The 24,593-nt window shown below is 40.7% G+C and overlaps 2 protein-coding genes across 6 annotated transcripts in view; both read left to right on the forward strand.

Annotated features, from left to right (window-relative positions):
* The first annotated feature begins 636 nt into the window (after positions 1-636).
* ZNF655 (zinc finger protein 655) lies at positions 637-17,677 on the forward strand. Of its 4 annotated transcripts, XM_039848661.1 has the most exons (6): positions 637-768; positions 1,724-1,886; positions 9,517-9,621; positions 10,119-16,853; positions 17,194-17,353; positions 17,541-17,677. In XM_039848661.1, exons 2-4 carry the CDS (start codon positions 1,751-1,753, stop codon positions 11,495-11,497), a joined length of 1,620 nt encoding a protein of 539 aa, XP_039704595.1. In that variant the 5' UTR covers positions 637-768; positions 1,724-1,750; the 3' UTR covers positions 11,498-16,853; positions 17,194-17,353; positions 17,541-17,677. The 4 variants fall into 4 exon arrangements, with proteins under 4 accessions (XP_039704595.1, XP_039704596.1, XP_039704597.1 ...); XM_039848662.1 differs by lacking the exon at positions 9,517-9,621; XM_039848663.1 differs by lacking the exons at positions 9,517-9,621; positions 10,119-16,853; positions 17,194-17,353; positions 17,541-17,677 and adding exons at positions 3,063-3,148; positions 3,577-3,703; positions 4,654-8,186.
* Positions 1,755-24,593, forward strand: part of TMEM225B (transmembrane protein 225B) — a 45,614-nt gene continuing 22,775 nt past the window's right edge. The window contains exon 1 of one of the 2 annotated variants that reach the window (XM_039848667.1): positions 1,755-1,886. The gene's annotated coding sequence lies outside the window, so the exon portion shown is untranslated. Of the gene's footprint in view, positions 1,887-18,407; positions 18,545-24,593 lie in introns of those variants that run through there. The other variant, XM_039848666.1, reaches the window with a different exon arrangement.

The following is a 24,593-nucleotide window of genomic DNA, read 5'->3' on the forward strand; positions in this document are numbered from 1 at the left end:
GACTTGCCAGTTCTTAGCAGATCTAGTTCCCCCACAAGACATTATATTCTCTAAAGATCTAGGTCATAATGCCCTAGGGGCTTCTATTCTAGCACTCGGCCTGCCTGTCCTGCCTGTCCACGAGCTCCGTGTGTTACCTGTCCTTGTTTCTGCATAGTCCCATCATCCCCCCAGGAACTGGCTCTCTTCCGTTTCTCTCTTCCACTCCAAATTGCTCAATGCTCCTGCCTTCCCCCAAGAACCTTTGTAGATTCCGATCCCATGGTCCTCATATTACCAAAGCGCCTGCAATCCTCTCTTTAATCAGTATATTCTATACCCTTGTCCTGGAAGTTGGACTATTAGGTCTGCCATTCCTTCTCGCCCGGATACGCACATACGTGGGCTAGCCACCACCCCTCACGGAATCTCGAGGGATGGCTGAAGCAAGGAAGGGCCAGAGGGGGCGCCCTCCCAAGTCCGGGGCTGTCACAGTCATAACTGGTATATTGGCTACAGAGGCGGCTAGCGGGGTTAGCAGGGAATGAGGTGAGGCTGGGAGACTGACGTGGAACAGCCACGCAAGCCGAGCTCTGAGGGTCCAAACCTTCATCCCGAGCCCTCATCCGGGGGCCGGTCTTCTGCACCCGGCCGTCGGGCTCCGCCTCCGGAAGTGCCGCCTCCAAGCACCGCCTCCAAGCGACAGAGCGACCGCCAAAAGGCCAGGGTTGGCCCCGGGAGCCAGGGTGTCTGCGACTGGACGGCAGCTTGACCCGACACTCCGCTCGGGTGAGTCCCCGGAAGCCTCTCTGGGGTCGCAGTGGGGATGGCCCCTTCGTTAGCCTCCCGGGGAGGAGGAGGAGGCGGCCCCGGCCCTGCGGACGGCGGTTTACGTCCCCAAGAGCGCGCGGCGCCGGCGGTGGGAGGGCCTGTTTCTCCTCAGGCCGGGTTTGCCCAGACGCTCCGCGGACTGAGGGCCTCGCTGTCAGAACCCGGTGGCAGTGCCCTGCAGTGAGCTGGGTCTTTGTGGCCCGCCTCGTCCTTTTGGGACCGTGTCTTCACCTAACAGGGAAGTGGGAGGAGGGCAGCGCCGGGCGAGGCCTTCAGAGGACCCGGCGCGAGGGCCCTTTGAGGGTTGAGGAAAAGGGACGGAGAACTCTGTTGCGTCCTTGGGTTTGAAGGACACCAGTCAAACCTGTTTGAATCGCAGTACTTCCCTGGGTTACTGTTAGGATTGTGGGAAAAGGCCTGCCTCCTTAGTCTGTTAGCGAAGGTTCTGACTCCAAAAGTGGAATTTTGTTATTAGTCAAGACCATTTAGTAATTGAAAGCGAGTTGACAGAGTGTTTACTGAGGGGCCTGCTTTAAAAAAAAATGAGTAATCATGACTAGTATATTTCTCTTGTACAAACTTGAGCCTTGAAAAAAATTTGTAAATTTTAAATATTTGAAACTTACCACAGAAATCTTTACACGATTAAATCGTACTTTCTTGATTTTTTAATAAAATCTGAATTAGTGGAGTCCAAATAAACCTGCATACTTGGAGCATATGATTGGTTTTTAAATATTTGAAACTGAATAGTATCCATTTTTCTTTGTTATTTAATGTAGGTGTTTAACAATCATCAACTATTTTTATTGAGTATCTGCAGTGTGTAAGATACTTTGCTAAGTCCTAAGGATATGAAATGATGGTCTTTTTAAAACTTAGTACAATAATTTCTACTAATCTCACCCCACAGTGATGGTCATTGTCCTCCAGAACGGGGATGGAGGAAATACCGGTTCAGGAAGCAGCAGGATCACCAAGGGTCCAGTTTCAGTCTTTGGAGACCCAGTCTGAGGGTCTACCCCCAGAGCCTCAGCTCGTGCAGGACACCGACATGGAACAGGGACTTTCTGTGGGTAAGGCAGCGAGCACACTTATACCGAGGAGAAGGGGAGTGTACAGGGACTCCTGGGCTTGGTGTAAGAGGCCAGGAACTTCAATAAGAAGATGGCCCCTAAAGGGAGGTCTGGAAGGGAGGGACAGATGCTATTCAGTACACTCCTGATGTGGGCCCCTCTATTAAGTACAGCTCATCTTTCCTTAATAAGCAGAGTGGTAATCATTTACTTTGCTCCAGCTGTTTTTGTTCATACAACCTTCACTTCATCCCAGTTACCACAGTCACAAATTTTCTAAGATATGCTGCTCTTGCTGCATCTCACAATCCCTGCCTGGCTTTCACTTCTTAGGTATAGGAGCTCTCCCTCCTTCTGTTCCCTTCACTTAATTTCTTCCCTCCTTGACCTTTTGTGCTTTGCCACATGCCATTTTGTTGTAATTGCAGTGTTTGTGACTAACCTAATTTTGATCAAGAAAGCACCCGTTTAATTCCTTGGTTGAGCACAATGCCTGTGAATATATACATGTCACATATTGACTATACAATAACATTTTAATGTATTGTATAGATAGGTTGATCTGTCTTTTCTTTTTTTTGTAAGAATCTTATCTTTGATTATTTGTGGCCAACTGCAGTGCCTGAAATAACTTGTGTCAGTAACACTGATTGAGTGCCACAGTGTGTAGAATGCTGTGGGGAATTGTGGGAGTGTGGAAAGGATTGTGAGGAAACAGATGACCATTCCTTATTCTTAGGGGCCTTACACGCTGGTTGCAGAGACAGTGTCCATTCACAAGAAAAAACTTAATGATGTTTATAAAACAGTGTCTGGGAAAGGGTCAGAACTCTACTAAATAACCATGGCCTGGGACAAGTCACTGCAAGTCTTTATGCTTTGCTTTGCCCGTCTGCAAAACAGGTATAGTTCTTACCCTTCTCTTAGAGGAATGTCATGTCATGAGGTTAAAGTGAAATATGAGATTTCATAATCAAATCCTGTTTCACGGGTCTAAACATGTGTAAGCAGGGCATGCCAAGTGCTGAGAAGGAGCAGAATACCCATTCAATACCTGATAAATGTTCATTGGTTTTACTAGAATGTTGATGTGAAGAAGGGTCCCACTGACTCTCTTCTGTAAGGGAGCCCTAGGGAAGGGCTGCTCTCACTCTTGGCTCCTTTCTCCTCCCTTAGCTCCACCTGTTCCCCAGGTGCCTGCTCTTCCCCACGAGGGAAGCCCAGGAGACCAGGCAGCTGCGCTCCTGACAGCCAGGTACCAGGTGAGCTGAGGAACCCTTTGCTTTTCCTCAGGGACTATTGCTGCTGATTGAGTGTGGCCCTTCCCTCGTCCCATCTGTAAACTTTGCGTGGAATTTTTTTCAGTAGCAGACCTGAGTTTGGAAACTGATCCTCCTCAGAGACCTGGAGATTAAGACTGGAGATTAAGACTGGACTTCACACAAACCACTTTCCCATTTCCCCCAAACCACCAGCAAAAAACACTGTTTCTTCTTTCTCCCTGGTGCTGTGATGGGCACTTATTAGGTGTTAAAGGGTTATGGAACTTGTTCCCTAGATTCTAATCTGTTCTCACTCCTCCCCAACATAAATGTACACTGGAGAGTCTACCTCTATCATCTCCTTTGCCCTCTGGCCATGATGCTATAGTGGCCTCATTCCCCAGAGCAGCCAGGCTGTGTTATTTCAGGAGTTTGTGACATTCGAGGATGTGGCTGTGCACCTTACTCGAGAGGAATGGGGATGCCTGGACCCTGTTCAGAGGGATCTCTACAGAGAAGTGATGTTAGAGAATTATGGGAACGTGGTCTCGCTGGGTAAGGACTGTCTTTTTATTCGGTTTACCTATTGGGATTTATCTGAGTAGGTATGAAGTTTCTGAGAAAGTAGAATGTGGCTTAGATTCTAGATCTTAATCTTTGAATCCTCCATCTTTAAAGTCATCTCCTCCAGGAGTGGTTTTCCTTTGGGGGTTTTTAGATGAGATGTTCTACTCCTTATCCTGAGTTATTAGTTCTTGCTTTTGTGGAGCATCTATTTCCCTGTTAGAAAAGGGAGACTTGCTTGTGCTTTGCTTAAGTTCTCACCTTCCTTATCTTTTCCCTTTTTATGAGAGACTCTAGGGCCTCCAAACCCACAACTAGACACTTTCCTTCCTGGTAATTCAGTGTCCATGTATCTGAGAGTTCCTCATTTTCCTCAGAAGAAGAAATGCTTTTTTAAAAGATAGGTTAAAATCTTTTTGAGTAATCCCTCACCTCTTAGGATACCTAAATCCATCTCCAAGCAGGCAGAATTTGAGAGACTTCATTTCAGTGAGTACATTTCACTGTGTCACCCAGATGATAATCCTAAGTAATCTCATCTCCAGCAACAGAAGTCTCAGAACTTAAACCGAGTCTCTCCTTGGTCATTTGGATGGTCCAGTAGGCAGCTGAGATTAGGTAACCTGTGGTGCTGTGGAGAAGCATCAGTGGGGGTTGTTGCTGGCAACCCCCCTTGATGTGAGCATTGCTCCTTTTTCTTTTTTAGCCTGTCTCTGCTTTTGTTCTTTTTATTTATGTATGTATTTAATTGCATTTCTTTCTCTCTCTCCCTCCCTTCCTCTCGCTCTTCCTTTGCTTTGCCTATGCTGAAGGAATCCAGGGTGTTGCTTTGTGTCCTTAATTACACTCAGGATTAAAGAGGTCTTGTCTGTGGGGAGGCAGCCTGCCCACTGGGAAGGTTTTTAGCGTGTTTTCCATTCCTGGCTCTTTGATCTTTGTAGGCATACTTCTCCGTCTTCCCACCAACCGGATTCATAGTGTGAATTCCTGTCCGGCCCTGAGTCATACCCAGGCAAGTGCTTTCTCTGGAGAAACACTTGCAGTCCTTTCAGCAGGAATCTCCAAGAGATGGCCCAAGTATCGGCTTCCCATCGATATTGCTCATCCCTGCTCGGAAACTCCTTTTCCACAATTATAAGATATTACACTTGATTGATGGAATAGATGCTTCCCAGGATGCTACCACTATGTAAAATGCAGCTCCTCAAATGACCTTTGTTAAATTTCAACCTTTGCTTCTGCCCTTCGTTGCAACCAGATGCATTTTGAATCCTGAGTTCTGAGTTCATTCAGAAGCCACTGTTGGTGGTCATCTACTTGTGTTTTGAGAAACCAGAGTTCAGCTCCAGCTCTTCAGTTAATGATCTTTTCGTGTTATGTTAGGGTGTGGAATGTATGCTGCGTGCCCTTCCTTTTCTGTAGTGAACAGGACCCTACCCCTTCTGTTGCCTAACTCTCCTATGACCCCTGGGCTTTCCTCATTTAATATTCTAGTCTTCTCTAAGTCCCTGTGGCCCCCTCCAGGGTCCTGCCTTTGTCCCTTTATTCTTTGTTGCTAAACTGATTGATGCATTTATATGACCTTTCCTGATCAAGTGTTCCTTAGCCCTGTCTTTGATGGGGGGGAAATGGGAGGGCAAAAGAATTCCATTTCTTTATTTCAGGATATCAAACTGAATGTGTATTTAACAACTTTGTATACTGTAAAATGATATGTAATTGTAAGATACTGTTAATTTTATCTAATAATTACATAATTTCCAACAGTTAACCTGTCTACTTTTTGGAGTAAAGAAACTTAGCAGTTTAATCAGCTTAATAGCACAGCATACTATAAGACTAATAAGACTGAATTTCACACTATTTCCTCTGTCATCTCTGCACGTGCATAGGACATGCATGCACACTCACATGTACTGGGCACAAATGCATACAAGAAACCTTCCTACTTAATTTGCTTTTGTTTCCAAGTCAGTAGTCTCTCCTAGTAATTATTTGTTACACTCCTTGGGAAGTCATTTTCTTATTTGTGGGTTCACCAAACTCCATGTGAAATTTAAAGTTATACAAAGTTATAGCAGTAGCTCTGAGTTGTATTTGTCACAGACATCAGAACTTTGGTCCTTTGGTTAAGTGCTTTGACTATATTGTAGTAAATATGCAGAGTATGAACACCTGAGTAAAAGTGAAAAAGTAGGTAAAAAGTCATACTTTTCATTACCAAATCTAAAAGTCATATTCTATTGACAGTGTATGAATTACTGGCTTGAGGGTCATACCCAAAGGGAAGTTATCTGTGACTCACTGGTTAAAATTAAGATTAAGCACTGGAGATTAAGACTGGGAAAGAGGCCTGGATTGCATTTCACATGGGGCAATGTGGCAGGTGCCCTCTTAGGTGACAGCATAAGAAACATGCTTATCAGAATTCTAGTTGATGATAAGTGAGTTGATAAATAAGGAATGTTTTGCATATACTCATTTTTTGAAGTTGATGTCCTGGGGACAAAAATGATTTTGCATAGAAAATCTTTTACTGCCATAGCTCTTTATTGAGCAACCAATATGTTACTAGGTACTAGATATCATTTAATCCTTATCATTATCCTGTGAGCAAGTATTATTCTATTTTATACCTGAGGAAACTGAGGCTCAGAGAAGTTTAAGTGATCCACTCAGGGTCAGAGCTAGGTTTGGGACTCAGATCTGACTCTGAAATCCATGCTCTTTTTCACTATTTAGTGCCATAGAACAGTTAAGTCAAACTACATTTTGTGTTTTTTATGTTTTTATGGCTTTATACTCTGATGACAATTAAAAGTGGCTATGATAAATTGGACAGACAGGAGTAAGGTTGTACATTTTGGGAGCAGAAAAAACATTCAAAAAGAAGTAAAATTGTGTAGGCGTATATTCCATTATAATAGGTATACACACAATAATGATATTGCTAAGGAGAGATTTTATTTGTTTATTTGTTGAGGACGAGGAAGAAAGCCGTGAAGCTTCCAAATGGCTAAATCTTAGCACAACTCTGGTACAGGCAGCAAACCAGATAATGAGATATATTTTAAATATTTTTAAAGACCGGATTAAGTTAAAAATAAACCTAATTAGAAAATGATCAAGGTTTAAATTAAAAATTCAAGTAATTTTAAGTGGGAAAAAATTTAAAGCAAATGCATATTTTGAAAGCATAAGAGTTTTTAAATTTAGGAAAAGGCATCCAGGCCACTGGCAAGAAAACTTGCCTTTAATGTTTTCTATGACCTTTAGTATGGTAGATTGGAAAGGCTATAAACTGTGGAATCAGACTTGGGTTCCACTTACCAATTGTGATACACTGAGCAAATATTTAAACTGACACTCATTTTCTTTATCCATAAAACATGAACAATAATGTCTACCTCTGGTTTGTCCCAGGGATTAAACTAGATTATGTTTGAGAAGGACAGCAAGTGATAGAAGCTAGAGACCAGATTGTTTAATACAAACAAAAATTTCAGCAGAGTGTTTATTTCTTTATAGTGGAATTTCTTCAGATTGATTATTGCTCAAACTGTGTCTAAGGGTTTGGATTTTTATTATAAAGAGATTTTCATTTTTTTTTTGACACCAATGAACTCTTAGATCCCTTTTAATTAAAACATTCACGACTCCAAATCTGTCGGATCCTGGCTCTCTATGTATTGTTCTAATCACTACTTCTCTGTTTTTGTTATTTTCGACTTTTACTCCATTGTCAATTATATTGGTCTTCTGTTCTCTTTCTGTACAAATTTTGGAGGAAGGGATGGATTTCATTCACAATCATTATTGTTTACTAGTAGATTATTTAAAATTTAGGTTCTGAAATAAGACTGGTTGTGCCCTAGCTTAACCATTTATTACCTTGGACAAGTTAATTAACCTCTCTGAAGCTTAGTTTTCTCATTTGTAAAATGGGTACAATAATGATTCCTATCTTATGAAGGTAGGGTGAGTATTAAGTGAGTGAAAGTATCTAACGCTCTGGGCATGGTCCTTTGCATCTACCAAATGCTTAGTTAACCTTAGCTTTATATTTTGATGATATAGTGACTTTAAGTCTATATCTTGAACCCTGTTCTCTCTTCTGAACTACAGTCTTGTATCTTTAACTGCCTGCTAAGCATTTTCTCTTATACCTTTCTACATTACCTTAAATAACAAGTCTAAAATCAGACCACTGGTCCTACATGAAGATGATCTTTTTTTGTCGTGTGTATGTAATTTAAGTATAGATATAGAGTAAATAACCAAAATTTGTTTCATTTATCAAATACTTAGAAATATCTTAATGAATATTTCAAAAGTTAAAAGTTGCAAATTATGTTATCAGAATTCTGAACAGAATAGTTGCTATTTCATGCCACACTAATTGTTTTTTTTAAACTTGCGAAACTGTTTCATTTGACGTGGAGGACCTTAACTAAATAAATGTCCAAAAGGAGAATTGACTGTATTAGTATCCAGCAGGAATTCAGAAACATAGTAAATGTCTTTTTTAATAAATGTCTTTCTTATATCTGTTCTGATCTCTCTGCTCATAGGCTCTCACATGGAATCCCAAGAGGGCAGCTGTTGATTTGTCATATTTTCAAGGTCCAAATGCCCTTTTTAAAACATTTGTTATCTGTTATATGTTGAAACTTGGGCACAAAATTGGCACTCAGTGAGTAGCTCTTAAGTAAATGAATCAAAAGAAGTGCAAGATACAAGATAAATGGTCCCTGCTATCAAAGAGTTTACAATCAGGTAGGGATGATGATACCTGAAACCAATTTAAAGTATCTATAAATTCCATCATATAATGACATGTCAGGATAAGAGGAATAAATAATAAATTTTGTAGACATTCAGTAAGTGGAGAGAAAGGCTTTTGAAGATGAGAGACTCGATCTAGACCTTGTATGTGTGCTACTAGAAGCTTTGTGGGCTGAACATGTATTAAAAAAAAATGCCTCTTTGATACTATAAGAGTTCTGCCCCTTCAGAAGCAGACTGCCTTACTTATGCTTTAAAAGAGATTAGATCCTTGCAGTCCACTATACCAAAGAAAGACCATTTTATGTGAAGATGTACTTACATTGTACTTTCCTCACTATATCATTATAGTTAGTTTATATCTGTCTCTGCAGTTAAGAGTGTAAGGTCCTTGAGGGGATGGACCTTATCGGCGTGGGCTCTTTATCCCCTACATATTTTGCATATGGGAGGCCCCCATAAATATTTGTTGGATAAACAAGAGTATAAGCTCCTAACGGGTGAGAATGTGTCATTATTCTTTGTTTCCTCATGTGAACTGAAATGAATTGTTTCTTGAGATTGGTTTTAGGAATATTTGTTCAGTCATTACTGATTCTGTTGCTACAGCTCAGCTCACCATACACCGGGTGCTTAAATATACACCTTTCTGATGACATCAATTTTGACTAGGTCTGATACTGTAGATCAGGTCTAATACAAAATTGATCTATAGGCAGCAGATGAGAAATGAAAATGATAATTTCTGTGAAATTATCCCATGCACAAATTTCCTTGTCTGAGTAATGTTTAAATGACTATTCTTGCTCCCCAAAGTCATCAACTTGCCCCTTAACACATCTCTTTTTAGAGCACAAATAGGAGCTCCTTGTAGAGGATCTTTGTCACTCTCACTCTCCAGGCCTTCCTAATGTCTTCTAAGAACTTACTTTCTCCATTAACCATTAGTTAATAGAAAAAGTGGCTGACATAGTATCCGGGGACAAATTGCCACATCCCATTTCCTTCTCTATGAGCAGGATTTCCAATTTCCAAGCCTGATGGGATCTCCCAGCTGGAACAAGATCTACAGGTCTTTGATCTGGAAACTAAGAATAGAGAAGTCTTAAGAGATGGCTGCTCAGGTGAGTAAGGCAGAATTAATCAGATGGAATTAATAGGGAAGTAAAATCCATTTGTTGAGCCAAGTTATAGCCGCTCAGGCAGTCAAAATGAAGAGCTCTGTCTATATCCAAGGATGGAGAGCTCTTTCCTTTTCCCTTCAGTTTTGATGAACTCTTTGTATTTATTTTGTGCCTTATTGTCCCTATTCAAGTTGCTTATCTATAATTCTTTTGAACTATTTTCCTATTAACTCCTTTGAAACATCTTAATTGGTTATTTTTTGACTCTGCTGAAAGTATTTTCTGTTTCTACCACACCCTAAATCATTTGGATTCTCCCTGCTTCTATTCATGCCTTTACATCTGCTGTTGAGATTTTGTGCCTGTGTTTCAAGAATAAATAAACTTCTCTTATCCTGGTAGAGTCTAGCTTATTTAGTTTTCTCCTCTCTGAGTTTTCTTTTTCTAAGCACAGGGTACAGATTACATTTGCATTTTCTATTTATATATTGAATCAGATGGAGAAACCAGAGAAGAGAACAAGCTGTTGATTCCTAAGCAGAAAATTTCAGAAGAAGTGCATTCATACAAAGTGAGAGTAGGAAGACTGAAAAAGGATATTGCCCAAGTTCCTGAAACTAGAGAAGTGTATAAACCTGAGGACAGATTAGAAAGGCTTCAGGAAATCCTAAGGAAATTTCTCTTCCTGGAGAGAGAGTTTAGGCAAATAACAATCAGCAAGAAAACCTTCACCAGTCAGAACAATGAATGTAATGAACCTGAAAGAAGATTCAGTCTGGAAACTACCCTTGATACAGATCAGAGAGATCTTAGAATACAGAGTGTTGATGACACTGATAAGTATGACATGAGCCGCAACCAGAATTCAGCTGCTTTTAAACATGAACAAATAAATCTAACACAGAATTTTCAGAGTAGTGAATATAAAGAAAGCTTAATGGATCTCTCCCACCTTAGTAAATGTGAGAGTATTCCCACTGAGAAATCCTATAAATGTGATGCATGTGAGAAAATCTTCCATCAGAGCTCAGCACTTTCTAGACATCAGAGAATTCACACCAGAGAAAAACCCTATAAATGTAAAGAATGTGAAAAATCTTTCAGTCAGAGCTCAAGTCTTAGTCGACATAAAAGAATACATACTAGAGAGAAACCCTATAAATGTGAAGCGCCTGATAAGTCCTGTGAATCATCTGATAAGTCATCTAGTCAGAGCTCAGGCGTAATTCAGCATAAGAGGATTCACACTAGAGCAAAATCTTATAAATGTAGCAATTGTGAAAGAGTCTTCAGTCGTAGTGTACACCTTGCTCAACATCAGAGAATTCACAGAGACATGCTCTGTAAGTGTACTGTATGTGGCAGTGACTTCTATCATACCTCATACCTAATGGAACATCAGAAGGTTCACTGTGAAGAGAAAGCCTATGAATACAATGAATGTGGGGTGACGTTTAGTAAACATCAAGGAGTTCATCTCAGAGAAAAGCCCTATACATGTCATGAATGTGGAAAAGACTTCAGATCGAATTCCCATCTTATTCAGCATCAAAGAATTCACACAGGAGAGAAACCACATGAATGTGATGAATGTGGAAAAGCTTTCAGTCAAACCTCATGCCTTATTCAGCATCACAAAATTCATAGGAAAGAGAAATCCTCTGAGTGTAGTGATTATGAGGAAAGGTTTAATCATAGCTCAGATCTTGCCCTGCAACGAGAAGTCCTCACCTTTGATTGTGATGTGTGGGAAAAGAACCTCAGTCAGAGAGCACACCTTGTTCAGCATCAACGAATTCATACCAAAGAGAAACCTTATGAATGTAATGAACGTGGGAAGACATTTAGTCAAGTTCAGGCCTCATTCAACATCTGAGAGTTCACACCAGGGAGAAATCACGTATGTACTGAATATGGTAAAATCTTCAGTTATAGTTCAACCTTTATTCAGCATTGGAGAGTCCACACTAGAGAGAAACCCTCTGAATGTGACGAATGTAGGAAAGCTATTAGTTAAACTCTTAATTGATGCCTGCAAACCCATACCAATGAGAAGACCTACAAATATGTTGAATGTGGTAAATGCTTCATGTTGTGTTCGTACCTTAGTCACCATTGGAGAAGTCATACAGAAATAAAATTACATCACTTTAATGAATGTGAAAAAGCCTTCAAAGAAACTACCTTGTTCAGCATCAGATTCATTCTGTGTAGAAAGCCTATGAATGTAATCAATGCGTGTGTATGGGGGGAGATTCAGTCATATTTCAATCCTTATTCAACATCAAAGAAGCCATACCCTAGAGAAGTCATTTGAATGTAAGAGTTTAAGTCTTTTTCATCATCAGAATATCTACTACACCAGAGCAGAATCTGATATGCAAATGGAAAAATTTACTTTCATATTTCAGGCTTTCTTCAACATCAAAATATTGGAGAGAAAATTGTTGATTATTTGTATGTGAAATTGTTAATATATAGTCGCAGTCTTTTTCATTGCAGAAGAATCTTGTCAGAGGAGTGACTTGGTGAATATAGTGCTGTTTTCTCATGGCATTCTTTTATTTAATGTAATAGGTGTTGTAAGTAACTATGTATACTTTATTTATGGAATTCATTTAAGCTATTTATATTTTAATGTGGCCTATAAGCATTTTTATTTTTGTTGAAGTTGGTACTTGTTCTTCACAGCTTTCCTATGATATTGTTATTACACTAATGTTAAAACTTATCAGCGTCTGGAAAGTAGCTCATTTAGCTTTTTCTGCTTTTCTCAGCCCAGATTCTCTCCAAAACAGACTGTTAGGCCTGCTCTTTTCTGAGGACTCTACTTATTCGTTTCCAGCCACAACACTTAGAGTCCTGTTGATTTCTCCATTTTCTTAAGCATCTTGCAATGATGGTTTCCTACTTTTAACTTTTCACCAACAGGTATGCCTTCCCTACTTCATGTTGCTATTTGGGCGTCTTCTTTCTTAAAATGAAGCATCTTCCTTTAAAAGAATTGGATTTTTGCATCCTGTCCATCTATGAATATGAAGGATTCTGTCTCCCCTGAGTTTATGGCAGGCAGCTAAACATTTTCAAGTGATGCCCAAGTTCTTAACTGCCTTGTCCACATCCACAGCCCTCTACAAGAAATGATAAGGACACCAAGAGAGCCAACAAGACTCTCGTAGTCTAGTTAATGTTCATTCAGCGCCTGTTCTGTATGTCTTAAGTTTAGAATTTATATACTTCCATTGAAGGCCAGCAGAATGCTCAGGTCATCTTTTGATAGGGCAAAACATAATGAACATATACTAAAAAATCCGAGAGCTTCATAAAGCAGAGAGCTCAGCCTTCCAACAAAGATATTGGGGTTCTTACGTAATATCTCTAGCAAGAATATTTCAAGAGAGTGATAGGTCTGTTCCTGGTAAAATTTTAACTGTTAACGATTGCTTCTTTATCTGTTTGGATTTCCGCCCTCAGTCTCCCTTCATCAATTCAGGACAGTATTTGAAGTGTAGAGGCTTTTTGTAATTTATTATCACAATTTATTTTTATTTATTTATTTTTTTTTTTGTATTTTACTAGAGTCTACAAGCCATATATGGTTTTTTTTTTATTCATAAAGATGATCACAGATGTTAGCTCCAGAGTTCAGGGTCACCATCATAACACCTAGCAACAGTTTATGATTCTTTAGATGATGTCAAAGCATTTTATTATATTTTTCCATCTTAAGCTTCATAACATTTTGTGAATAAGACAAGTGTTATTTAAAATTCCAGTCATTCCAGCAATTGAGGCCTTCATAGTTCAGATGTTATAATATTCACTAAGGATCCTCAGCAAGTATATAAAATGTATTGCTCTCTTTATAAGCATCTTATGGCTAACCTCTAAGGTAGTCTTACCCCACTATATTTTACCTCTCAGCCATCAGCAAGCATAGGATTACAGTAGGGATCTAAATGAATTGATCTAAATGTAAAAGCAAATGAAAATGCATGTTTTTTCTGTTAGTGAACATGTATACCCTCACGTATAGAGACTAATAGTCACCTCCAGTGATTATGAAACAAATAATCCCTAAATAGCAGAACATGTAAAAATCACATGTATACATTTGGTTTAGGAATGTGCTCTTGTACCTCCATTTGAATAAAGGTATGTTTGATACTCAGAATCTATTTCAAATAAAATCTGAAGGCCTTTACCAGAAACATTTGGGAATCTTAGAGTCACCTTCCTGATTGCAAACTCAGTTTCTTCCAGAAACCTGCTTCACAAGAGTGAATCATTCTCCTTTTACTGATACTTGCTCTTCCACAAACCTGTAGAAGAACAAAGTCTGAATATTTAAGATTTAAAGGGTTATTCATTCGGGTTGCTGTCAGTACATAAGAGTAAATCATTAGAGGTTTCAGTCTAGGCAGAATGTGTGTATGTGTGCTTTAAAAATACACTTTAAAAAAAGAAACCAAAATAATCCTTGAGGGCAAGTAACTTGCCACTTAATACTTGCGGATAAGTAATCTGTCCAATACAATATGAGTTTGTGTTCTTAGTCTTTTAATCTTGAAGATTGGAGAGGGAAGAGAAGAAATCTAATAGTTAAGGGACACCTAATTTTATTGATTTTCTGCCCACCCACCAAGATGTACATGTATGTACATTCATATTCAAACTTAATCTTTAATTCTTCAAGGGAACTAGCTCTGTTTTACAGAGGAACTGAGGTGTACTAGGGTCACAAAGCAAGTTTAAAGTCAGGTCTATTTGACTCCAAAGCTTTCCATCATCATGAAATTGGTATTAGACACCAACCACAGTTTTCCTTGGTAGCTCTTGAATTCTCTGTTACACCCCAGTGATTCACTATTATTGGTTTGCAGCTGATCCTAAATGCTCCTGGGATACTAGGAGAAAATATTCCAATATATTTTGGGATCTGGAGACCCCCTCCCCACCTTGGAATAGACTTAGACAATTTTGACAGTTACAGGCTACAGGTCAAAGCTCCCAAATTCATATATCCTGCCATTCACTTCCATCACTAGACTTATATTTTAATTTTTCAATGACCAAACCACTCTTAATTTTTTCTGCTAACTAGAACTTGCTGATGGACATGTATCCTTACCAAGATTTACTGTCACCTCTGGTTATATAGCAGTGGAGCAAAGTGGGTAATGGGAAAATCAAGTTTGATTCCTAGGTTTTGGCTTGAGCAAAGAAGTGGGTAGAGGTAGACTTGGAGAGATGCAGTATGCTGGAAGAGGAGCAGGGAGAGTATTTCAGGCAAGAAGAGAGCATGTCAGAAAGCCTACAGATGAAAGAATATGGCATTTTCAGGGTAATATGCTCTCTGGAGAAATGCTTTACCTTAGGAAATAGTATATGAGTAACTGAGGAAGTTTAAGAATAAAATTCAAAGGAGGCCCCTGGGTGTCATCTCAGCAAATCATAATGAGATTCCCACATCTAAAACTGTAAACTCATCTACCCATTCAATAATACAATTGCCAGGTGCTATGATATTCAGTGCTAGCCAATGGATATAGTTAACTTAATCTAATGAATTAAACCATCCACTGAGTAAAGACAAATTAGAGTAGTTGTCAAAGCAGTGGCTTTGGAATTAGATATACCTGCATTTGAACTTCGCTGTTTACTAGCTGTGTGACTTTGGAAATTTTACTTAGCTTCTCCAGTTTTCTTGTCTATACAATGTAGTTAATAACAGCGTGAAAATTAAAGAGATAATGTAAAAGGTACTGGTCATATAGTAAGTGCCACGAAGTTATAAATACTAATATAAAAACACAAAGGTGTTTGTATAGAAATGAGATAAAATCTAAAAAAGAGAATTAATAAGCAACTATTTAGCAGTGCGGGACTAGCATTACCCAGGGAGGGATACTCTTGGTTTGGAGAACTTAAATATGACTAGAGAAATGATCAGGCATCCTGGGCTGTGGGTAGGAACTACCTCCCAACAAGCACTCCCTACTGGAGTCAGCAAGCTGTAACATCTGTCTCCTAACATTCGTATCATGACAGCACATTTTCAAAATACGAGTGCATAAAGGAACCAATGTTGAATGCAAGACTGTAAGCGATTTCAATCAGAAATCAGATGGTGCCCTGTACAAATCGACAAGAAAATGATACTGTAAATTTTTTATTTTGCTGACGCATTCTATATGCTCTCTTCATTTTAGAAAATGGTTAACCTCATATTTGTATTTCATTCATGTTTATAAATTTAAAACTTGGGTATAATTACAAGTGTCTGTCTTTTTTCTTTTCTGCAGTTGCTCATATTACATACAAATCTCCACCCAGGCTTTCTTTGTAGTCCTTCCTGGGTGCAGGTAGACACCAGGCTCTGGTTTGAATGACCAGGGTTCAGATGCCTCTAGTTGCTAAATACCTCTGCAGCTTCTGGCATGTAAAATAGTAAATATACCAACCTCATGGGATTATTGTGAGGATTAACAAAATGTCAGTTTAAGTACTCCACAACTGGTACCTGTTATTTCCGAGTCTAGCAGGAAACTACCCTTATCATATACAACTTGTTTTCTTAACATGTTTTTCCTACTTCAACATATCAAATATGCTTCTGACAAATCTGTACTCTAGGTGCAGTAGGGTCTTTGGATCTAGATCTCTCTAAAGTTTTTCTTCCTCATATTGGTGTGGGTACCCTCCTGCTTGTTTATATACTCCAGGCAAAACTGGGAGGGGCTGGGTTGAAGCCTCAAAGGAAGAGGACAGGGTGGACTGAGGGCCTAGGTAACAAATTCGGGCCCAGCAGGGTTAAGCTGGCCTGTGATTATGAAAAAGGGAGGTGAGATGGGTGGTAAATCGAGGCAGGAGTCAAGCAGAGGAAGCAGATGGGGTGCACACGGATAGGGAATGGCGAAGAAGGAAACAACCGATTTAGATCCTTGGTCCACTTAGGCAGTGGTAGGGCAAATAGAGAATTCTGTTCCATCCTCTTACAGTCCTTCCTGGGGGAAGCACAAATACCGAAATAAGTCCCCATCGGCAGGTCGCTATGGACCCAGCTCCCCAGCAGCCCCTAGAAAACCCGCAATCGGGATTAGAGAACTTGCAATCGAGATTAGACCGCTGAGCTGCCTAGACAGTACCCGGAAGTGCACGCCTAGGAACCCGAGTTTTCAGTGAAGCCTGAAGTCGCTGACAGGGCGGAGCACAAGGATCCCGCAGGGCGAGTGAGTGTCGGGGCTCAGAGACCCCGGGCCGGGGTAGGCATGCAGGGCGGCTCACACCGTCGCGGTGACAAGCTCGGACTGCAGTGGCAGACTCGGGCTGGGGGCACTCTCATGGGATTGATGCGGGGCTGCAGGAACCTGCTTGGTCCGGCCGGGGCGCGGCGCCTGAGGCCTCAGGCCGTCTTGGTGCTGCCGGCCTGGTGGCCTTCTCGCGGCGGGGCCCAGTCGGCTTGGAGAGAGAATGAAGCTTCTCAGACCCTGTCCTGGGTTGGGCGTCTCTTATGGGAAAGCTTCACCTGTTTTCCCTACATCTATCCCGTTCTCCCACCCTTTCCTGAAGTGCCTGCCCGTCTCTTGTGTTGTGTTCTGAAGAATTTTTAGAGAAGATCTTGGCCTTGGAACAGCACCGGGGATTGGACCCAGCCCATGGAGAAGCTGCTTGAACATGTCCCCGGAGTCCCTGTTTCCATCCCCCGAGCAGGAGCCTCGAAAGAGCAAGGGTGAGGAGCTAACCTAATTGGCTTTCTTTGTCTAAACTTTGTCCTTCTAACTGGGGCCTGAGATCAGATGGACACGATTTACCTTACACTTAGAATTGTCCTGGCACAAGAGTACTGATTTTTTAAAAATTACTATTATCTAACGTTCTACTGCATGTAAATAAAGCCTTTAGCTAATGTTTTCTAGAGACCATGTGGAGCAAACCTGCAGGAGCACTATCTTAGCACTAAGTCTTGAGGAGCTGTCATTCCAGTACCTGCTAACTTGTTTGGCCTTTGGAGAAGCTCAGTGAATGTCAGTGAATAAATAAATGAATGAACCCAGCAAAGTCTCATACCCCAAGTAGCAGGAAAAGAGTGGACTCCTCTCCTCACTTTACCCAAGCTCTCCTTCATCATTAGGGAAGAGACGTTTTCCACCCAAGGTATAAATTGCCTGTGGTGCCTTGCCTGTGGAGTACAGTAGACAAGCCAGCCACATTTGCTGTTGGAAAATGAGGTTAAACTATAAGTATCCACATTTTTATTTCAACCTTCCATCTCACCATTATCTGGCATGTCTGGCCATTAAAAAAAAAAATGGACTTGGATTATTGAATTGGGACAAAGGCTTAGATACTCCAGATCATGGACTTTGAGATGGCTTGTGTTTGGGGAGATTTTCTTTTACAAATTTAGCCTTCTAATGATGTTTTCAGGGTAATTTTTTAACTCGACAGTATTTATTGAGTTATGAGGTTTCGAGACAAATTGCAAGGAAAGCTAACCTCTACTCACCCATGAGCTTAGAATTGAGTTGAAATAGTTAAGTATTAGAAGCTATGGGACAAAAAACAGTGTATAAGTTCATAAGAGGAGATCTTTGTGAACTGAGTATTAGCCCAGGAAGCCTTAGAAAATCATGAGTTTGGCTTTGGAAGAATTTAGGGTAAGAAAGAAGGTTTTAGAGGAGAGAAGACAGGATAGGCCCTTACCGCAAACTCCTTGCTGCTAGTCTTTATAAGAGGCCAGTCCCTGTATTCACCTTCCTAAAATAGTCATTTATTCATGTTAGTTCACAGTGCCCACTGGATTTAGTCCATACTTCATAACCTGGCATTCAGGATCCTCTGCAGTGTGGCCACAAACCAACTTTAAAGTCTTATCGCTGTTACTCAAGGCAAACCCAGCAAGAGTGGTCTGCCTGTACAGGTAATGCAGAAGACACTGTGCTACCCACTGTTGTGCATTTGTGCCCTTTTACTCATATACACTGCTGTTTCCTACATTCTCTGCCTATCTATACCCCACGCATCTCAAAGTCCCAAGCTTAAGACTCAGTGCAGAATAGCCTCTTCCCTGAAGCTTCTGAAATAGATCAGGGCTGTGAATAAGGAAACAGACACTTACCTGGAAACTTGCAGGATTTGGTGACTGAACAGTAGAGGGAAGTTGGTAAAATTGCCTTCACTATCATACCTTTTAAAAAAATATCTTCACCAGTTGCTAATATCTTTGTAATTGCCATTCAGTTCTCAACACAGGGCACTGTTTCTACGCCATCACAACTGGTTATATTAAGTTGCCAGTGGTTTAACTAATGAATCCACTGGATACATTTTTTTCAGCCCTAATTCTTTTGACACCTTAGTATTTTTTGTTTATGTGATCACTCTTCCTTATAACTTGTTCTTTGGTTTTGGAAGACCATTTTTTCCTGGTCTGCCTCTTGCCTTCTCAGGGCTTTTCCCACTCCTGTTTCTCCACCTGTTCCTTAAACATTGATTTTCCCCAAGACTGTTCTCAACCCTCTCCTCTTCTTACTCCTGTGGGCAATTCTATCCCCTTCCATGACTTTAATTACCACTATATGCTGCTTTTGCTTCCAGCTGACTCCTGAATAGTAGATGTTCTCCTGAGCTCATCCCTTTACGCCACCCTTCACCCAGACCTTACCTTCTAATAACTACCTTGGTTAATTTTAGTAACTGGCTTTCCCAAGCCAGAAAACTTGGAATCATCCTCTACTATTTGCCTTCCCTTCATATTCAGTCACCAAATCCTATCACTTTTTCTTCAGAAAGACCTGATTCTGTTGTCTATCACTGCTACTTCCTTATTTTAGGCCCAGTATATTTTTTCTGGGTTGATGACACATCCCTATGCTTTGGTTATTTCCCCCACTCTAGCCTCTCCTCCATACTGCTGCCAGGATAAATGTCCCTGGAAACGAATCTGATCATACTCTTCTCTGCCTATAGGATAAAGTCCAAAATCCTGAGTGTGGCTTATATGTCTCTTCATTATCTGGCTCTGCTCTATTTTTCTGCCATATCTTCTGCTTTCTGCCCACACAGGGCATACATTTCAGTCACATTGAAAAATTTTTTAAATACAGCTTAAATTTAGTATCCCCTTTTAGGTTTCTGAGCCTTATCATATACTGTTATTTTTGCCTGGAATACTCTACCTTGTTGGTCCTGGTCATAGTTCAAGACCAAGCTCAATGTCATTATTTGAGGATTCCATACCCAACTCACGTAGGTAAGTATTGTCATTCCTGATTTCGTGCTTTGGAGCACTTTGGTCATATATATCCATTATAATACCTCTACCAGTGTCTTACACACAGTATGTGGTACATATATTTGTTGATTGGTAAAATCAAATAAGAAGTATATTAATTTCCTAGGGCTGCTGTAACAAATTACCATAACTGTATGACTTAAAACAACCAAACTGTATTCTGTCACCATTGTGGAGGCTGGAAGTCCATGAGGGCCAAGCTCCCTCTGAGGGCTCTAGGGAAGAATACTTCCTTGATTGTTCTTAGCTTCTGGTAGCTCCCAGTAATCCTTGGCTTGTAGCTGCCTAATTTCAGTCTCTTTCTCCAGGCCTTCCCTGTGCATGTCTGTGTCTGAATCTTCTCTTTTATCTTATAAATATATCAGTCACGGGATTTAGGACCCGCCCATATCCATTATGACCTCATTTTAACTTGCTTCTGCAAAGACCCTGTTTCCAAATAAAGTCACGTTCTGAGGTTCCAGGCAGCCATGAACTTTTTTATTTTTTTGGAGGCGGTGGAGGGGGCGGCGGAGGGTGGTGGGGCAGGGGGCGGGGCGGGGGAGGGTGCTGGGGTCGGGGAGCACACTATTTAACCCAGTACAGGAAGCATTGTTGTTCATTTCTTCTGCTGTTAGAAGTAAATGTACTTGGGATCACATACCTTTTAGTTAAACTACTTGAAGAACTGCAAAGATTTCCCCCTTCCTTTAAATTAGAAGATCAGTCAAGAAACTTTTTTCTTAAACCTTCGGCTGTAGGGACACATTTTATTTGCCCGTTATTTCAGGAAGGAGCTGCCCTTCTCTTGGGCTTTTCTAGCTCTGTCTCAGACTGGCTCCTGTCTGCTGAGGGATTCTAGAGGGTGCTACCATGAAAGGATATATCTCTCTGAATTCCATTTGCATCTCAGTCCAGAAGAGTTTTTATAAATGGTCAGTTAGGACTCTCAGTGATTTATAGATTCTTCTCTTGGAGTAGAATTTCCTTTTAATGGATTGCTGGGAAATAATCAGGAGCACTTTTAAGCACCTAATGTGTGCAGAGTTCTTTACCATAATCCTGGGGTTGGAGAAAAAGAAATGGAAGACATTTTACTCTAGAAATCTTTTCAATATAAACTGAAGGGAACACACACACAAAACTAAAAATATTTCTAAGAAGAGGCCCCAAAACACTGGTTAATGAAATGCCATGAGGGAGGCAGGAACTAAAGGCTTTAGTGATTAAAAGGAAAGAAACCACTTCCAGCTGGAGGCTGGAACAGGGTTAAATTTCACAGGGGAGGGAGTGGCTCCATGTGTAGTGGTTAGCTTGTCTGCTTTACACACAGAAGGTCCTGAGTTTGCACCCCAGATGGAGCCACGAACTATGCTCTGGTGCGCCGGGGCCCGGTGCATGCCCCAACGAGCACATGGAGGGAGACACCCTGCCTTCAGAGATCCAGCTCTTAAAAAAAAGAGATAGCAACATCCATAGGTCAGGGGTGGAAGTAGTGGGGGGAATTAAAGAGGAGAAAAAAATAAAAATAAATAAAAATAAATTTCACAGGGGAGGCTACCTTTGAGCTGAGTCTTGAAGGATGAATAGAATTTTGATAGTTGGAAGGGAGGCTCTTTGGGCATAGGGAGTAGGGTGAGCAGAGAAGGAAATGTCTGGGGACATAAATGTTCAGGAGACATTAGTTCAGATTAACAAGCACAGAGAAGATGTGATGGGGATGAGACTGTAAAGGTAGAGTGGAGTGAGGTTGTGGAAAATAAATGCCAGGCCAGAGAGTTTGGATTTTATTTAGCAGAGATATTGAGGTATATTAGCTTTTCTTAACAGAAGGATAGTAGCTGAGTGATGTATCTCAAGAAAGAGAATCTGATTTGCTTAGGGAGCTGAGAAGTGCTTAGGATCTGACTTTAGGACGTTAACAGTGAGAACAGGAAGGCAGGGACAAAATCAAGAAATATGTTGTAGGTAGAAGCAATAGTATGTTTACTGAGTGGATGTGGAGCAAAGAAGGAAGTCCCCGATCATTGTTGCCCCTTTCTTTTCTCATTCTGAAAAACATTAAAGCTACAGGAGAGTTTCAAGAATATTATACCAAATACTCATACACTAGAAGGAAGAGCAGCTTTGGAACTGGTAGGAGAGCCACATGGAGATGCTGTTTACAAATATTCCCCATCTCAGTAGATGGGAACACCACCCCTCCAGCTACTCAACCCAGAGAGCAACCTTTCTCTCTTACCTGTATCCATCAGTCAGTAATCCTATTGTTGCAACTATCAACATTTTTCCCTAGAACCCAAGTACTTCCTACTAACTCCTCTGCCATGGTATTGGTCCAAATTGCCATCACCTCTCACCTGGATTATTGCAGTAGCCGCCTGGCCGGTTGTCCCGCCTCTACTGTTGCCTTTCTACAGCTTTTGCCCAACATAGCAGCTAGCCTGAACCTGTTGAAACATCATCTCTTGTCTTCTTCTTGTCGGAACACTCCAGTGGCTTCCAGTCTTTCTTAGTGAATGGCAAACCTCGTATAGTCTATAGGGTCCTATGCTCTCTGATCCTCTTTTTATATCTCTGATCTCATTTCTTACTATGCTCTCCTTTGCTCATTCTGCTCCAGTCACACTTGCCTCCTTGAATGCTTGCTGTTTCTTCAGTGTATAATGTTCCTTCTAAGATACCCTTATCTACGTCAAATTTGCTTAAATGTAATTTTCTTAGTCCTTTTTGGGCCATGGGATTTAAAATTGCAATCCTTCTGCCCACGCACTCCCCTTGGCACTCTAATCCTTGTTCCTTACTTTTTTCGTCTACAGCACTTTTATCTCCTTCTAATAATATAGAATTGACATAGTTTATTATTCATCTCCCTTTCTAAAATGAAAAAGAGGGCAGGAGATTTTTCTCTCTTTTGCCCCCCGATGTATCTCAGAGCCTGGAACTGTACCTAGAATGTTGCTGGTGCTCAGTAAAATATATTGAATGAATGTGAATGAGTGAAGTATCATATGACTTGTAAATGTGAGAAATATTTCAGGAGCTAAGGAGAAGGATCACCTTCAGCTTCATGGACAAGGTAATATTGAATGAGGCCTAAAAGCAGTAGGAGTTACATTATTGAATATGTCCATCAGGCTGTCAAATTTCTGGCAATGGGCCAGAGAAAAGGCACATCTTCTAACAGGGATCCCCAAACTTCGGGCTGTGGACTGTGACCTGTTAGGAACTGGGCACATATTCTAACAGGGATCCCCAAATTTCGGGCTTCGGTCTGTGACCTGTTAGGAACTGGGCTGCTCAGCAGGAGGTGAGCAGCGGGCAAGTGAGCAAAGCTTCATCTGCATTTGCAGCCGCTCCCCAGCACTAGCATCACCACCTCAGCTCTACCTCAGATCATCAGGCATTAGGTTCTCATAAGAGCACTGGTCCCTGGTGCCATAAAGGTCGGGGACCACTGCTCTAGAATGTCTAAGTCTGCACATGTTGTGGTAGAGAATGAACAGAGTGGTTCAACAGAAGTAGAAGAGGCTTTGTGTAGGGGAGAAGATCAGAATGAGACTGGAAGCACAGGTAGGGGCCTGTCAGGAAAACAGAAAAAAATCTTCATTTTAAATTTGCCTAGGCCAAGTACAGAAGGCAATTATTATGAAGTATTTCAAGTCCAAATGGAGACATGCCCTGGCTATTGCTCTTTCGGTTGTTTAATGAGCTGATGGAGACTCTGTTGTCTTCTCTTTCTCGTGTTTCATCTCATTTAATGAATCCAGTTTTGAAGGGCTTCTAAGTTTAGGTGTCCCAAGCCCTGCGGGACAGATTTGGCAGATTTAGAAAGCTCTAGAGTTGTACTGTCCAGTAGGGTAGCCACTAGCCACAAGTGGCTAACTAAAATTCATTAAAATTAAATACAATGAAAAGTTCAGCTCAGTTGCATTAGTCACATTTAAGTGCTCATTAGTCACTATTACTGTACTAGTACTGTATTAGCACAGATGCAGAATGTTTCCATAACCATACAAAATTCTGTTGGATTTTGCTGTTTAAGGCATCAATGAACGACTTGAGTCGATTATGGTACCTATCAGACCTAGTCCCTGCTCTCCAGGAGTCTGCAGTTTGTCTGACACATAAGGTGAATGCATGTGCAAAGGGATGGAAAAACATTAAACCAGTAATTCACTCACACCTATAAGAAATGGCTGTCTCCAGAAGACAAAAGATAATGTGTTGGTGAGGATGTGGAGAAAAGGGAACCCATGTGCACTGTTGGTGGTAAATTGGTATAGTTATTATGAAAAATGATATGGAAGTTTCTCAAAAAATTAAAACTAGAACTACCATATGATCTAGCAAGTCCACTCTTGGGTATTTATCTGAAGGAAACAAAATCATTATCTTAAAAAAATATCTTCTCTCTCATGTTCATTGCAGCATTTATAATGGCCAAGACATGGAAACAACCTAAGTGGATGAATGGATAGAGAAAATATGGTATATGTATACAATGGAATATTACTTGGCTATGAATAGTAGGAAATCCTGCCATTTATGACAATGTGGATGGACTTTGAGGCTATTACACTAAGTGAAATAGACAGAGAAAGATAAATACTGTATAATCTCACTGATATGTGGAATCTAAAAAATCCAAACTCGTAGATACAGAGAACAGATTGGTGGTTGCCAAAGGTGGGGG

This window comes from Pteropus medius, unplaced genomic scaffold, assembly GCF_902729225.1.
Source record: "Pteropus medius unplaced genomic scaffold, Ma_sr-lr_union100, whole genome shotgun sequence".
NCBI lineage: Eukaryota > Metazoa > Chordata > Mammalia > Chiroptera > Pteropodidae > Pteropus > Pteropus medius.